General features: G+C 28.1%; 2 protein-coding genes and 1 long non-coding RNA gene across 3 annotated transcripts; 2 read left to right on the forward strand and 1 right to left on the reverse strand.

Moving 5' to 3' along the window:
- Window positions 1-2116: 2116 nt before the first annotated feature.
- Window positions 2117-2449, forward strand: LOC123273020. The gene is made up of 2 exons (XR_006511221.1): window positions 2117-2207; window positions 2359-2449. It is a non-coding gene; the product is annotated as an uncharacterized LOC123273020 (long non-coding RNA).
- An 8362-nt stretch (window positions 2450-10811) lies between these two features.
- On the reverse strand, window positions 10812-12739 carry LOC123273337. Its single transcript, XM_044740742.1, has 4 exons — window positions 12182-12739; window positions 11219-11726; window positions 11059-11151; window positions 10812-10976 (listed from the first exon to the last, which is right to left on the reverse strand). Exons 1-4 carry the CDS (start codon window positions 12737-12739, stop codon window positions 10897-10899), a joined length of 1239 nt encoding a protein of 412 aa, XP_044596677.1. The 3' UTR covers window positions 10812-10896.
- A 1686-nt stretch (window positions 12740-14425) lies between these two features.
- LOC123273016 (E3 ubiquitin-protein ligase XIAP-like) lies at window positions 14426-15693 on the forward strand. Its single transcript, XM_044740096.1, has 2 exons — window positions 14426-14629; window positions 14702-15693. Exons 1-2 carry the CDS (start codon window positions 14557-14559, stop codon window positions 15055-15057), a joined length of 429 nt encoding a protein of 142 aa, XP_044596031.1. The 5' UTR covers window positions 14426-14556; the 3' UTR covers window positions 15058-15693.
- The last annotated feature ends 1481 nt before the right edge of the window (window positions 15694-17174 follow it).

Here is a 17174-nt window from a genome sequence, read left to right on the forward strand (position 1 = left end):
AAACGTATCGAGTAAAATTTAAAAAAAAATTTATAAATACTAAAATATTCATCACAAGGCAAAAACATTTTTCAATGTTTCTCACAGAGCGTCATACAAGAAATATCACGCGCGATGAAAAAAAAAAAAAAAAGGCATAATAAATTCAACGTGTTAAATTATAAACAAAAAGTAATACTTGTTCGTCTTTCTGCACAATATAAAAAGATAATATTATACAAGTAGATAATTTAAGATTTGCATTAAATCGCTATTTACTTAATTTATTAAACTTATTGAATGAAAAATATGATTTTTCATTTTAACGAAATTTTCCAACATACCTTACATTTTCGTACGTTTTATAACAACTGTACCCGAAGCCATCGATAATCTTTTCGGGAATTTTTAATATTGGTTTGTTACTTCGATAAAATATTTTTTTATTCATCACTAATTTATGAATAACAACGCAAAAATTTTATTTTTAATTAACAATAAGAATGAAAATCAAACGATGTAGTCCTGACTAATTTCATCATATGTGTAGTTAGCAAACGTACGGCTGACGAACTCACACTGGCGTTCAGCTTCAGCTTTGGTTTTAAACGAGTCAAAGAAGAATCAGTGGAGTGGAAGTGGAAGAATGTATATTCACGATTACACATCTCTAAAGAAAGGGTATATAAGTAGTAGTGATGAGGCCACCGATCTACTGGTTAAACAACTATGTAAAGGGAGGAGCTACTCTAAAAAGAGAATTTTCGTTCATGCGCAGTACATTGAAGAGTTACAGAAAACTATTCGCTATGAGTGTGACTGCAGCGCCAGTCAAAATATGAACTACGGGAGGCTGTCAGAGTATGTTTTTATACGTATGTCAATAGCAAGAAACATAAAAATAAATAAATTTTATAAATAATTGTAAAAAAAAAGTTATAAAAAATATGTGACAATTTTATACACCGATAGAAGGATTTGTTTGTTAATGAATATTTTTTAACTGTTAGCAAATATTTATTTAAAATCAAAAGCAAAAATAGCATTTTCTTTTGACACTTTTTATAATCCTATAGCTGGAATACATGATAATAATTCAATTCACTAAATAAATTAACCTTTTTAATATTTATAAATACAAAAGATAATTATGAGCTATGATAGAATTCGGTATTTTACAATAAACGTTATTATAATGTAATATAATTAATACAAATAATTTATAAAAATGATTTTTGTTTATAAGAAATCTTCATATCATATGATATTACAAGCAAAATAAATTCACTCAACAAAATATTTATTAACTGTTAATAAATATTCGTTAACTATTAATAAATAGTTATTAACTATTAATAAATGTACTTTCCTACCAAATAAATATTTATTGAATGTTAAAAAATATTTATTAAAGTTTTATGATAATGATTGCAAGCTACAGCGTGCTTTAAATTCAGCTGTTCGCTTTATTTATGGCTTAAAACGTGCTGAACATATTACCCCGTACAGACGTGAACTTGGTTGGCTGTCTATTAAAAGTCGTCGCATTTACTTTGCAGCATGTTATTTTTATAAGCTTTTAGTGACTGGTGAACCAAATTATTTACGAGAACTGTTCATTGATAATGATGATGTAAGGCGCTCAGAAAGATTGGCGGCTAAGAAAAATAATTTAAATTTTAAATTGCCTAATTATACAACAACACAATATGAAAACTCTTTTGTAATTACTGTTATACGATTATGGGAGGAGCTACCATCTGATATTACTGATTCCTCAAACTTAGATATTTTCAAAAATAAAATCTATGACTATTTATTTAAACTAGATATTTAATATTGTTCAGAACTCTCATGTAAACTGTTATTTAGTAAATTGGTTAAATCATGTATTATAAATCATGTATTTTATTACTTGATGAATAAGTTAAATCGTGTATTATAATTCTAATATTTATTTATATATTCTGTGTCTGATTTTTTACTTAATCTGTGTATTATTTTTCATCATCTTTTTAGTTAATATTGTATTTTATGTAGTTTTAACATATATATGTATAAATTTGCCATTCGGCCAATTAGGCCTTGGTATAAATGAATAAATCTAATCTAATCTAATCTAATCTAAATAATTGTCTTCAAATAAATTAAATTATTAATAGTTAATAAATCCTTTTATCAGTGTAATAATTGCAGTTTTGTTTTTTAGTTAAACGAATCAACAACAAGTACGTATAATGATAAAAAATAAAAAAGAATGCAGTAAATATTTCTGCTGGTATTTTTTAAGACACAACAACTCTGGTGTCTCATTTTTTTTTAATTTATTAAAATTAAAACAAAATAAATACTTCCACGTGTACTTGCTTATAATTTTAGGAATAATAGCCTCCCGTAACTCCGAAAGTAACCACTGCGAACGCTTCAGTCGATTTCATTTCCCCTACCATGGCTTCACTCAGAGCGAATATACATACCCGAGCTACTAAACGTTTGACTTATAAAAAATGGACGATCGGGCTGAACTTGATGAAAACAGACAATTTCTTGCAACGACCTTGATAGCTCGATTATTAGTTTAGATAGGGAAAATATAATTATTACATTTTGATCGATATTAAAGAAATAAGAAGACAGTAAATAAAATTTCTTTTAAAGTAATAACTTTCATAAAACAGCTGTAATATAAATAAAATATTCATATTACAGTTAAATGATATATAAAAAGTCTTTGTGCTAAAATTTAAAACACTGCATAAAAATAATTGAATAAGATAAACAATCACTCGATTTACATACCTAGATTTACATTATAGACTAACATAAAATAATTTTACAATCTGACTATCAACCACGCGGTTTCACTGCAATTATTTTTTTTGTAATTTTCTGATCAACTATAGTCATTACTTTTTTCTTGAGACCTTGGAAGATAATTATCATTTACTATTAAAATTATTTTCAGATTTACTTTAAATTTAACAAATTTCATATTAATTTATATTAAAATACATATAGGATAACAGAAATACTGAATACTTAGAATTGAAAAGATAAAAATAAAACTCGCGAAAAAATTAATTATTCAAGTTGTTATCTAGCTATGAGCTTCAGTAATACTTACTTCCATATATTCAAACTGGCGACATAAATCAACGCATAATATAAGAATTCAAAAGCTCACACAAATATAAATATACTCATAAGCACGGATGTTTTATTCTTTGTTCTATTACACACGAAGTAGGGATACGGAAGTGTACGACTTGTAACCAAGTCGGCGGGGCATTGTGTTTATGATCCACAGTCAGTCAGTCTGAGAGCGCTTACTCAGTCTGTCTTGTGCTCTGAGAGTAAAAACATTCTTTTTCGTTGAATACTTATATGCAACAGCGTTTGTCAATTTATTGATATTTAATTAAAGAATATTAAAAAAAAACGTTTAATTAATGAGAAATGGTTGATCGTGGTGAACCTCCAGAAAATAATCGAAGACGCCGACGTCCTGCACAAAGCTCGATTGAGTCTTTACCAGACAGGATTTTTCATAATTACCGATACCGATATGGAAGACATTTAAAAGACGGGAAACGGTAAGCGAATTATTTTGTCTAAAACTATTCAAATTGCAAAGTTTTTTTTTTACATTTTGTTTATAATGAAAAATATACATTAGTAAATACACTTAATAACAAAATAATATTCATATTTTAGGATTTTTAATGGGTACGGTGATAGGTTCTGTTAATAAGTAAACGTGAGGTTAATTTACTATGTATATTGTAACGATTCACGACAGAAATATATCACCCGGAGCCACGTGCACTCAGGACGGGGAGTTAGGTCGGAATAATGGTGTCCACTACTGCACTTTGGGTATCAGAGTCGAAGTTTAAAGGGTAGTAGTGGGGTAGAAGGCCCCGAAGATTTGCGAAGGGACACGAAGGAAATCTTCGGGAAATAGAAAAGTGTGAGAAAAGTGCAAAGGGGCAATAAGCCTTCGTGACATCAGCGGGCTGGAGAGTACAGCTGGCCATGCTGACCTCGGGTCCTCTATCGCTTGGGTTTATTGCACATAGAAAAAAGAGTAATAAACAGGAAAGGTTTGAGGAAAGTTGTTGGGAAAAAACTCATGGGAAAAACCCACAAGCCGGAGAGAAAAGGCTCCGGATCTTAAAATGTACAAATATTTACAACTTAATCCTATTACCACTGAAAGTTTACAACTAAATTATTCTATTGAATTTACTTCATTTTACAATTTCAAATCTTAACTGTAGCCTAAATGTCTAACAAAATAATTTTAATTTTAACTAAATTTTTACTAATTTTTAAATAATTTTAATTTCAGCGGTCACATGACCGCCACAATATAAAATCAAATTAGACAATATAATATACAAAAATAGATAAATTTGAAAAAAAAACTTTCAATGTATGAGAATTTATTTCATGTTATTGAATTTACATTTACAATTCCTCAAAATACACGAAGAATTTTTTGCTGTTCTTATTAAGACTGTAGATAGCATTTTTTTTCGTTTTTATTTTATTTTTTTTTTTTTTTTTTTTAATGGTCCGGCACAAGTTTTACATTGTTAAAAACGAACCTGTCAGTTATAGTATCTATCAGGATTAAATAAAAATAGTGCGTGGAAAAATTTAATTCAAAAGACAATCACTCGTATCATACGGGTTGATAATATGAACTAATGTAAATAATTCTACAATATTTAATTATCAACCACGCCTTTTGTTTGAAATACATATTTTCTGTTTTTATTGAAACTTTTGTAATCCACAGTCAGTCAGTTTGAGAGCTCTTACTCAGTCTCTGTTGTGTTCTAAACATACGAGCTTCCTGATCAACTGGTTTTTTTTTGTTTTTTTTTTTTTTTTTTTTTAGACCTCGATAAATAATTATCATTTTTCATTAAAATTATTCTACGATTTACATTAGATTTAAGAAATTTCATATTATTTCTTAAAATTAAAAAAATAAAACCCGCGAAAAAATTAATTAATCAAATTGTTATTTAGCTATAAGCTTTAGTAATACGTGCTTCCATATTTTTAAACAAGCAATGTAAATCAACGCATAATATGAGAATTCGTAAGATCACACCAACATAAATATACTCTAACACTGATAAAAAATTTAACTTGGCTCAAGAGCAAAAATCTTGAACCAAGAACACTGATTTGAAGAAAATGAATTTTTTGAGCCAAGAGGAAAAATTCTTGAGTCAAGATATATTTTTTTTAACCAAGAACTATATCTTCACTCAAGAATTTTTCCTCTTCACTCAAGAAATTCATTTTCTTTAAATCAGTGTTCTTGGTACAAGATTTTTGCTCTGGAGTCAAGTTAAATTTTTTATCAGTCTACGCACGAATGTTTTGTTCTATGACACACGAAGTAGAGATACGGAAATGTACAACTTGTAACCAAGTCGGAGGAGCATTGTGTTTACGATCCACAGTCAGTCAGTCTGAGAGCGCTCACTCAGTCTGTCTTGTGCTCTGAGAGTAAAAACATTCTTTTTCCGTTGAATAGTTACATACAACAGCGTTTGTCAATTTATTGATGTTTAATTAAAAAATATAAAAAAAAAAAAAAATGTTTAATTTATAAGAAATGGTTGATCGTGGTGAACCTCGAAAAAACAATCGAAGACGCCAACGTCCTGTATAAAGCTCGATTGAGTCTTTACCAGACAGAATTTTTTATAATTACCAATATCGCTATGGAAGACAATTAAAAGACGGGAAACGGTAAGCGAATTATTTTTGTTTAAAACTATTCAAATTGCACAGTGTATTTTGTTACGTTGGGTGGACGTTCAGCTACATATTTGATCTAAGGCTGCAGTTTTCGTGAGTTAAAACTGTGGCTAAGAGACTTTTAACTACCCGAACTTGCCTTACCAAACTAATACGAACACTTAGACTAATCTGTTTGTTCGGTATTGGTGTCCAAATGAACGGGACCTTGGTGGATCCTTGCAGTCAGTCTGGTCTGAACCCTGGTATCAGTTAACATGATGAAGTGACTTCAGATGACCGTTAATATGTATTCTCAGGAGGCGAACAGGTGTAGGATAAATTAACTTCGTCAATGCCATTAACTTGAATCGTATTTTATTAACCAAAAATATAACTCATTGCCACTTTTATCCTTAATATCGCGTATTGAGTGAGTATTACTTGAGTAACGCTCAATTAACACCTATATGACTAAATTAATTCTAATATTACGATTACTATTGTTTTAATTCCTACACAGAAAGAAAGGTTCAGTTGAACCAAGAAAATATTTTTCTTCCTAATTATTTTCTTGGGCGAAAAAAAAATTTTTTTTGACACAAGAAATTTCACTTATTCCAACAAAATTAATTCCTTGCTTCAAGAAATACGTATCTTGATCCAAGACAATTTATTCAAGTCAAGAAAATTTTCTTGTTTTGAGAAAATTTCTCTCTTGCTCCAAAAAATTAAATATCTTGATGTAAATTTTCATTAATATTTTTATTAACTAACATGTCAAATGGGAAGATCAAGCAATATTGAATTATTTTTTTTCATTCAATTTGTATAATTGCGCGCTAAAATAATCTAAAATGGGTATCAAATATTGAAGAGAAAAATTTCCTCAAGGTGAGAAAATTTTTTTCTCAGCTGAAGTAGGTGGCGCTGCTTCCCTAAAGTATCTAAAAATCTTGATCAAATATAAAAATTTATTAATATTATCAAGTATTTATGATAATTTGAATTATAAGAAAAAATTACTTCCACCAAGAATAGAATTTCAAGAAAAATTTTTACTTCGGCCAAGACAACTTCGATCTTTCTTTGGACACCCGAAAATTTACTTGAGCCAAGAATTTTGTTGTCCAGTCAAGAAATCTTTCTTTCTGTGTAATATAGGATCTGGTTTACTCTGTAGTACTTAATTAACCTAAAATTTTTTAAGCAATGAACTGCCGTAAACCGCTAATATGAGCAACCAGAAAAAATACTAATAGAACAAAGAGTAGTAATCAAAAAGCGAAAAAATGTGAGAACCGATCTGCGCGTTCTTTTTATACTTGTGGCCGCTATATTGATATCACGTGACCTATATGACCGAGCGCTTACGGAGATGTAACCCAGATAGCAAAATGACGTATTAAATTATTCCGAATGAGCTCAGATTTCTGATTTGGACGTCAGAGTCTACGTCTAAAAGACGTCTTTAAGACCTTCTGAAGAGGTCGAATGCGCCGCTTATTGTAGACTTTAAGAACTCATCAAAACGAGCTCTTAAAGAGCTCTTTTTTCTGAACTCGCACAAATGAATGATTTTTTATCTCTATACGCTATTATAATGATAACAATAATAAGAACACAACAAAAATAATATTATTAATAATAATAATAATAATAATAATAATAAAAGTAAATTATGAAAAATAATTCAGAGTTTCATGAAGCACCGATGCTGATTTCGAATGTTTATTATTTTAGTTAGACCTAATATTGTCGGTTTAAAGAGAGAAAGTGAAAATCGCAATTGCCGTAACTAAGATTCGAACCCGGGTCGCGCGCGTGCTAGATCGATACCTAACCCTCTACTCTGTTCAAACGATATGTCGTTACACATCTCATTATTCTTATAAGCTAAGTTTATATAGTGATGAAATGTTGCGATCATTGTCTATATTATTTATTCTATTTGATAGTGTGTATCGATAGAGAAAAAGTAACTTTTACGAATATTTATATACTAAAAAATATTCAAAAGTCTACCTGTAATATTTTTTTAAATAGTCTATATAAATTTTGTTTACTTTTCACAATATAAAATCTAATAGATAAATTAATGAATATTAAAAATTCAACAATAATTAATAAGTATATAGTTATAAGATATCGTTAAATTCGAATAAAATGTTTAAAATTGATACATGCAAAGTAAGGTAAAAGCCCCAATAGATGATCATGTACCAATATATGATCACTCCATGTATTTTTATACCTATATTTATGAATATAGATATACAAATACATGGAGTGATCATATACTGGTACGTGATCATCTATTGGGGCTTTTACCTTACTCCTTAAATGTAGAAAGTTCACATAATTTTTTCAGATTAGAATCCAATTTTATTATTTTATCTAAATTAGTTTGATTACAAACCAGATTTTAACATTATTGCCTATTACTTCATAATATAATTTAAAATTTTTGAAAAATTTAATTAACCTGGATCAAGAGAAATGAGTTAACTTATGCCAAGTGTATATCTATATATTAATCTATTCAAATTGTTTTAAATCATTTAATTCGAATTATTTTTAATCATTTTCAATTTAATTTCTCAATCAGGAAAGTAATAAATGAAAAATGAATAAGATTTTGACAGCTTTATATTAAAAAGAAATTTGTGTTTTTGTTTATAATGTCTATAAGCTCATTATACGCAACTCAAAAAGAAGTCCAAAAAAGGGACTCAGTTAGATGTCAGAAAATTGACTCCAAACTTATGAGTTCATTAAGAGCTCTTAGTTCTGACCTCGTAAAAAAGAGCTCCTTAAGACGTTACATTAGGACTTCTATAAGAAGTTTTTTAAAAGACTTCATACTGAAATCTTTCTGACTTGGATGCTGACTGGGAAGGGGATCACTCACGGTACATATCTACAATAGAAAATAATATAAACTAGAATTTAATTTGCGCGCGCCTTATATTTGTTGACATAATATATTTATGTGTCGTTTATGTATATTATATTTACTTTCAACCAATCAGAATGAGAATATTTCTTTTCAACCAATCACATCACGAATAGATTGGTTTCACATACATTTCATCTCAATTTTATTATGGGATAAAATAATTAGGATAACATAATTCTACAACTTGCTCATTAACTACGCTATTTTGTTACAATTATTTCTCTTTCATGTTTCTTACAAATTTTTTAATTTTCTTCTTTTATGGTGAATTTAAAAAATAATTATTGTTACTTATTAAAATAATTAAAGTAAATACGATTATGGTATTGGTGAAAAATTCTCGTCTGTCAATACATAATTGTCAATACATTTTGAAAATTTTCAAACAATGTTATTTTTGAAACACTTGGTTTGATGTAAATTTTTAACTTTACACAGTAAAAAATTTTGCGTCAATGCGTACAAAAATTTTTATGTTAAAAGTTAACACTTTTTTGTGTTAATTTAACACAATAAATGTTAAATTTACACATAAAAGTGTTAAATATTTAACATAAAAATTTTTAACACAAAACTTTTTGACGCAATGACGCAAAATTTTTTACTGTGTACGCTTTTTTTTTATTTAAATCAAAGATTTAATAAGACTTTCAGCATTGATAAAATCGATCTTATATGAAGGTATTGGTAATATGTGGTTTAATTTATAATTACCTTAATTTTTTTATAGATGTAAGTCACATAAGTAAGATATGAATGTAGGCTAATGATAAAGTTAGCTTTATATTGATTTCATAAATACACTGATAAAAAAATTAACGATTCAAGAGCCAAAATCTTGAACCAAGAATACCATTTTGAAGAAAATGATTTTCTTGAGTCAAGAGAATAAATTCTTGAGTTAAGAAATTATTCTTGGTCTAAGAAAGTCTTCTTTTTTCAAGAATTTATTCTCTTGACTTAAGAAAATCATTTTCTTCAAAATGGTATTCTTGTTTCAAGATTTTGGCCTTGAGTCAAGTTAATTTTTTTATCAGTGTACATGTTACTAATGCTTCTTTTGTAGTCGTCTGATTTGTTCTAATGCTGAATCGGATGCTTGTCCGAATGCTTGTAATTCTCACAATATAACTGCCAATTATGCTCTGACTTTTATGATTTATGAAAATATATCCCTAGTATTGTTTATTATTGAGATGCAAATATTACAAGAAAATGGATTTTTTTTTTGTTTGAAAATTTAATTAAAATATAAATAATTAAAATTTTTGAATGTAATAATTCAGACATAATAATTTGTTGAAAATTACAGTTCTCCTAGGTGTTTTAATTGGTGAAAAGTTATAAATAATACCGACATTTTCTAATCATCATTGACTATTTTAGTTTCAGATCATTATACTTTTAAGTATAGGCTCAACATTTCTTTTTTTAATTCTGACAAAATAACAAAAAAAAATATATTGAATAATTAATATTTTTATTTTCTTTGTATTCTATAATTTAGAGAAAATATTGTCCTGCAGTGAGCAATGTGATTTTCATTTTGACCATTATCAAGAACATCAAAAAATAAATTGGAGTGGATAAGGTAAAAGTACCCATTATGGGACACATTTCATAGTAGGTCGAACATTTTTACCATTTAAAAATGTATTTCAGAGAAAAATACAATTTTATGAGCATTATACGATTATTTTATGATTAATTAATAAATATTTCATGTTAATACTCTTTATTTACTCAAAAGTAAATAAAAATATGCAATTTTTTGGAACAACCTTTATGACCCCTTTTATGAGACAGCTTCAAGACATGTGGCCCTAGTGTCTCATCTAAGAGGTCCCTATTTTTGAGGCAGCTGAAAAATAAATAAAACAATTTTTATATTTAGTTTTTATTACTATGAGATCATTTTTTTTTTTACAAAATATGTAATTAAAACATTTGTTTAACAGCAAATTATCAATTTTTTATCAGTTAAACGATTAACTCACAAAAAATTTGAATTTAACTTTATTTTTCTTCTTTTATTCTCTTCTGGATTTCTTTTACTTTTTCCATTAATAATTTTTTCTTCTTGTAATTTTTCTTATTCTGTTTTTTTTCTTCTTGCTTTTTTTTTAAATTTTCTTTTTCTAATTGTAGATTATACCATTCATCAGAGGTTCCTACTGAAGGTAGTTTGGATTTACCTAATTTTTCAATTCTAGCCCTTTTTTTTTAGGTAAATATTTCACCGGCAATGTGAAGATCTCCTTTAGTGGTGTTTTATCTAAAATTTGAAATTATAATAATTTTATCAAAAACTTATTTATTTTATTAAGAATAATTTTTCAAAAAAAATTTTGCTTTACCTTTTCCTACAGTAACTGATGAAATTTCTTCTCTGCTAGAACTTTGTCCACTACTTCGTTCACAAACATTTTCCAAATTCTCTTTCATAAGTTCTGAAAAATTTTTAAATTTATAGTTTTGTAATTGAATTATAACTAACACAATGTAAAATTTACATACCTGTCTGATGATTTTGGTTAGTAGAATGGTTTTCAACTATCAGTTGTACATTGCTAGAATCATTCTGAGAGAGTAAATGATCATTACTGATATCAATAGCAATTGTCTCATTAAAGCTACCAGTTACGTTTTCGTTACAAGTAGTCAGAGTCTTTATTGTATTGGTATCATTCAATTCTTCATCAATTATTTGAACTGGTTCTTCATTACCGATTTGGACCGGAAGCTCGTATAGAACTTCATAATTAAATTCATTTCCAATCGTATTTTGTTCGCCATTCAACGTTTCAAAATTATTGTTGAAAATAATAACAGATTGCGTTGCTTCATCATTGCTCACTAAGTTAGTGTGTACTTCAACATCTGTTAAACCTTCTTGATCATTTGTTTTAAAAAGATCAACACCGGAATCAATACCTGTTTTAATACTTGAATCAATATCTGTACATAAATCACCTCGAATACTACGGTCATTTAGAATTTCTATTTTCTTTATTACTGGCTTTTGCTTCGAGTATCACCTATTGTAAAAATGTATATAATTATGATAAAAATAATTAATAACAAATTATTCATCCGACTTTTCTACAAAAAAAAAGAAAAGATTAATATTTGCAATAGAAAAATAAATAAAAAAAATTGAATTTATTTAACTTAGAATTTGATCTCGAGTATTATAAATTGTACAAAAAAAATTGTAAAAATTAATTGTAAATATTAAAATAAAGTGTAAAAATAAATTGTAAGTATTAAAATAAATTGTAATTATTAAATTTGATCAAATTACTTATAAATATCGATTGTAAATATAGTAAAAAAAATGTATAAGTATATAATTGAAAATTGTAAATTAAATTTATGGTATTGTTCGTTTTAAATACCCGTCGATTTTTTGTAAATGCTAAACCAGTAATGAAACAAAGCTTTTTTCTCTATATCACCGGTCCATGATCCATTAATTGCTGCTTCTTTAAAATCAGAAACTAACTCCTCTGGTAAATTTTTCTCAAAAAGTTGTAAAAACTGTTCTTTTTCAATAGCCTCATCGGAATATTTTGTGTCATTAGTTTCGAGTCTTTGCTTCGATTTTTTACCCTGGTTTAAAACATCATAATCCACGGCACTTGCATCAAATGGATATAGTCCTGTTCTTCGAAAACCACTTTTAACTACCTTCTCTGCATTTTTCATATTTTGTAGAGTAAACTGGAGAGCCAGAGGAAAATCTTCTTTTTTAATATGTGTCACTCTTTGTTGACTTTTCCATTTGGGAACAGATTTTTTCCATGTTTCCTTAAAAGGATGGAAAAAAGATGTATCGAGTGGTTGCATAATATGAGTGGAGTTTGGAGGTAACATAATTAATTCAATCTGCTTTTCTCGACAAAAAGTTACCAGCGGTAAGTTCAAGTGTGATGAGTGATTGTCCATGTAAAGAATAACAGGAAACTGTGTATTTTCTTGGACTAACCATGGGTAAAACACGTTTGTTATATATTCGTAAAATGTTTCCGTTGTCATCCAACCATTATCTGACATTCCAATACCCCAGCCTGTTGGAGTATTCTCAACAACTTTTTCGGTATATTTTTCTTGTACGAATACGTAATCATAGGAGGAGCACGAACACCTTCAGCACTATACATGAACAGTACTGTTAAAGCCTCTTTACCTCCATCTACAATCGTGTATACAGCTCGAGTTCCTTTTCCAGCTAGCACACTTTCAGCATCGGGACATAAAAGTATACTACTTTCATCACAATTATAGAGTCTATTGGGAGAAATATTCAACAAATTCTTTTTTTTTAAATATCTTTCGGTGTTTTCAAACCAATCCTCCAACTCTTCTTTACTAACTTCCGCTCTACTAGTGCTTAATTGTTGAGGTTTCCTAATTGAAAGTTCAGGATGTCGCTTTCTGAATGCTTCGTACCAGTGGCGGCCAGGTCGATCATCAGTGAAGGGCGTCTTTTTGGAATTAGCTTGGACGTACTGTTGAATGCAATCTAATAAATCAGTCTTTGTAATTGGTGCTCCGATTTCTGCTCGATGTAGCACCCACTTAACAATCTCATCTTCTTCTTTACTTGATAAAATTGTTTCAGGGCCTGTTCTTCTTTTCATTTTCTCAGGGTCGCACAATTTTTTCCTTCCCAATGTAGCTACTGGAATTCCATATGCAGCAGCAGCTTTTCTTATAGAGAGTCCTGTGTCCTTGATGGCTTTTAAAGCTCTCTCAATATTACTTTTATCATAATTCATTCTTTTATTTTTCTTTTTTTCAAATTGTGATTAATGTTATTAGAAATAATTACATTTCTAATTTTCGATTTTAAATGCTTTTTGGTCTTTGACTCCGTTTGTTTTTTTGGCATTTTTACGAAAAATTTTCTAATAATTAGTCGTTGTATAATAATCTGAAATTTAATATAAATAAATATTAATATTATTTTTGAAAATTTTATTTTATTTACTTAAATAAAACATGTAAAAAATTAGCTTGAAAAATCAATATTCTAGCATTATTTTTAGGTTAGATTTATAAGTTTATTTAAATTAATACGATATACTTACTTAAAAATAATAATTTAAAGCTGTGTACATTTATAATATTTTACACTACATGTGTGCACTGTTTTTTTATTAATTATCAATTTATATTAATAAAAATTACGGAAACTAACCACTGTCTCATCAAACCGGGACAATAGATAGAAAACATGTGTCCGTGTTGCGTGATACACCGAATAAAGTGTCTCATATGTCCGGACATTCAAGCACATAACTGTACATATTCTGAGACAGCCGATAATAAAATATTTTCGTAAAAAATAACATAAAAATACATGCATAGACGAAATCTGACATTCATTAGCTTTAATTGGTGTATAATACTTTTGTAGATATCACAAAAACAATGTTATTCGGTTAAAATGAAAAATTCTATGGTCATCATGGATTCTTTCTTTTTAGTTGTGAATTTGAGTCCGGATTATGGAACCAGAAATTAGAAATTTTTTTAAAAAATATCTAATAAGTAAACAACAAAAATTTGTTGATTATTTTTGCAGCTTAGTAAAATATGTATTAATAAAAAATTTTATATTTAAGTACAATTCAGAGATTTTTTTTTTTTTCCGTATATTTCAGCTGTGAATCATAAATAAGGACATTGTCTAATAATGGGTACTTTTACCTTACAAAATTAAAAATATTTTCACTGGAAAGAAGTTATGTAAGCCACTTGATAAGCTCTGGCAAAATATCGGCGAATCTCAAAACTGTCAAGATTTCTTAAAAAAAACCGGGACATTATTAACTCCAATTTTGAAAAATATGACAGTTGCTGGCATCAATTTATCACCTCAGTTTATGTTAATGAGACGTGAAGACAATAACCCAGAGATAGGTATGAAATCAATAAATTAGTAGATTAATTTAATAAAAGAGAAAAATTTTTTCGATTAAATCTTATGTTAAGCTTTAACCTTGGATGAGATCGTTCGTCGTTCAAATCAAAATTTACTCGCCAACGAACCCATAAACAATGATTTGGGAAGGTTAGAAATGGAATTAGCAGCAACGGACCAATCAGAAGAAGAAGAAGACGACGACAACGACGACGAAGAAGAAGAGGAAGAAATCTTCATGTGCTGCATTTGTAAAGATAGGCGTCCAATTATGAGATACCAACCGTGTGGACATGTAGTAACTTGTGAGCAATGCAATATTGGATGGCTTCAAACAAGACGGGTCGATGGCCGAGAGATGGATTGTATAATGTGCAGGGCTGCGATTAATTTAGTTGAGTTTGCAGAGTTGGAGGTATCAGTATGAGTATGAAACATTGGTAACTAATTTTAAGATATTTTTATTGAGGTTGAGCTGTAGTAATCAAATTTTTGAAGATACTATTTAATAATATATTTTTTAGACATAAATAATTATAAGTTAAAATGAAGTTAAACATTATATAACTGGGATTTGCAAGTATAGTAACTAAAAAGATTTTATTCAAAAATAATATTAGCACAGGACAGCCTCATTATTAGTCGTAGCTATTAATATTTTTTTAGAATTTCAGAAATTCACTTAGTAGTCCTATTAGAGAGTTCAAGTTCTTCCAGAAGACCACAGTTGGGATAATTACAATGATTATTCAATTTATTTATGTAGATCTGAGTGTATGTGTGATTGAGGCACGGAAAAGAGAATAATTAATAATTATTAAAATGTTTGTTTTAGAGTATAGAAACAATTTGATGAATAATTTTTAAATTTGATTAAAATAATTAGTCTGAAATCTCTTTTTCGTGTGGTTTGAGGTCATTATGTGGATGACCGACTGTACTTGGCTGGGTTTAACCGAGATTTCCCAAATAAGCCACTGCAAAATTGACATTGCAGGTGAATGCAGTACAGTGGTGAAGTCGTGCTCGGACGCACAGGTACATCTTTGTCAATAAAGATGAACTTGTTGTTTTTTTTATATATATATATATATATATATATATATATATATATATATATATATATATATATATATATTCAAAATAAATTTTCATTTAAATTAGGCTTAAGATTTTTATTCCAACAATTCTTCCATACTTAATTAATTAATAATTTTGATGTGTAAGTATTAGTATGTATATATATATATATATATATATATATATATATACTATATATATATATATATATATATATATATTAATAATCCTAATGATGATCATCAGCGCTGTAAACGAAGGATAATAAATTATTGTACGGTAAGTCAGATATTTTTGCCATCAAAAATAACAAATAAAGATAAAAAAAAGAGATAGCTTGAAAAAAAAAATTATAATGTGTTCTCTACGATATAAATCTCATCTTTCAATTACTATCAGCTGTCAAAAAGTGATTACTAAAATAATTGAAAGTTAATAATTATTAAAAATTATTCAAAATTTTAAGAAATTTGAATTGTAATTGAAATTTTATTAAATTAATTTTTATAAACTGCATACTTGTACAAAACTTTGTATTAAAAAATTTAAATTACGATAATATTTGAAAAATAGCAATTTCTTAAAAACAAATAATTTTTTCATTTGAATATTTAATTTCGTATTGATGTTAATAATAAATTTGACATTATTTTTTTTTTCAATTTCTGGTCAGAAAAATTTTGCAGAAAATTTAAAAAAATTATATGCATCGGGTTGAATCTTTAAAATTTGCGCGCTATATTATAGTTTCCAAGAGTGTTACGCGAATATTTCTGCGCATGCGTAAAATCACGAAGCCTATCTAGGCTTCGTGTTTTTTTCTTTTTTTTCGATGGGCAAAGTGATCTGCCACAGACTAAATAATTCGAGAATGCATAGTAATCCTTCATTAGATGGGAAACTACAGTTAAAAATAGATATTTTACAGCTTGCATCTACACCCGCCAGGGTGCGCTGGAATTATTTTTACATAAACTGTAGTTTTGTGATGCACCTAGTGCATCCAACAGGTGACGCTACCTGTTATTAGAGCGCTATCTATTATGAGAGCGTGAATTCAAACGAAATATTCAAATTAGTAAATATTAAATGATTAAAATCAGTTAAATTTTATATTCGAAGTAAATATTCAAATCATTTATTTCATGCTTTTACTCTTACCAGTTGTAATAAACATCTTTTGGTTAACTCTGTTTTATTTACAAAAGAAAATAAAATAAAATAAGGGAAAAACATATTTCGGTACAAGAGGACATTGTAACCGAATTTTCAGAACCCATAAAAGGTACTTGAGTAATTCAAGGACTATTTCTCGCCACATGGAATTTAAAACCCTATGAGGAAAAGTCGTAAAAGACACGTGTGAAACTCAATAAACCCTTGTTCTAAAAGTAACAAAGAATAATAAAAACCATATGTAACTAAACAAAAATAAGATTGTTAAATAACATTTACTATTAAAAT

The sequence above is a fragment of the Cotesia glomerata genome, linkage group LG10 (genome assembly GCF_020080835.1).
Source record: "Cotesia glomerata isolate CgM1 linkage group LG10, MPM_Cglom_v2.3, whole genome shotgun sequence".
NCBI classification, from domain to species: domain Eukaryota; kingdom Metazoa; phylum Arthropoda; class Insecta; order Hymenoptera; family Braconidae; genus Cotesia; species Cotesia glomerata.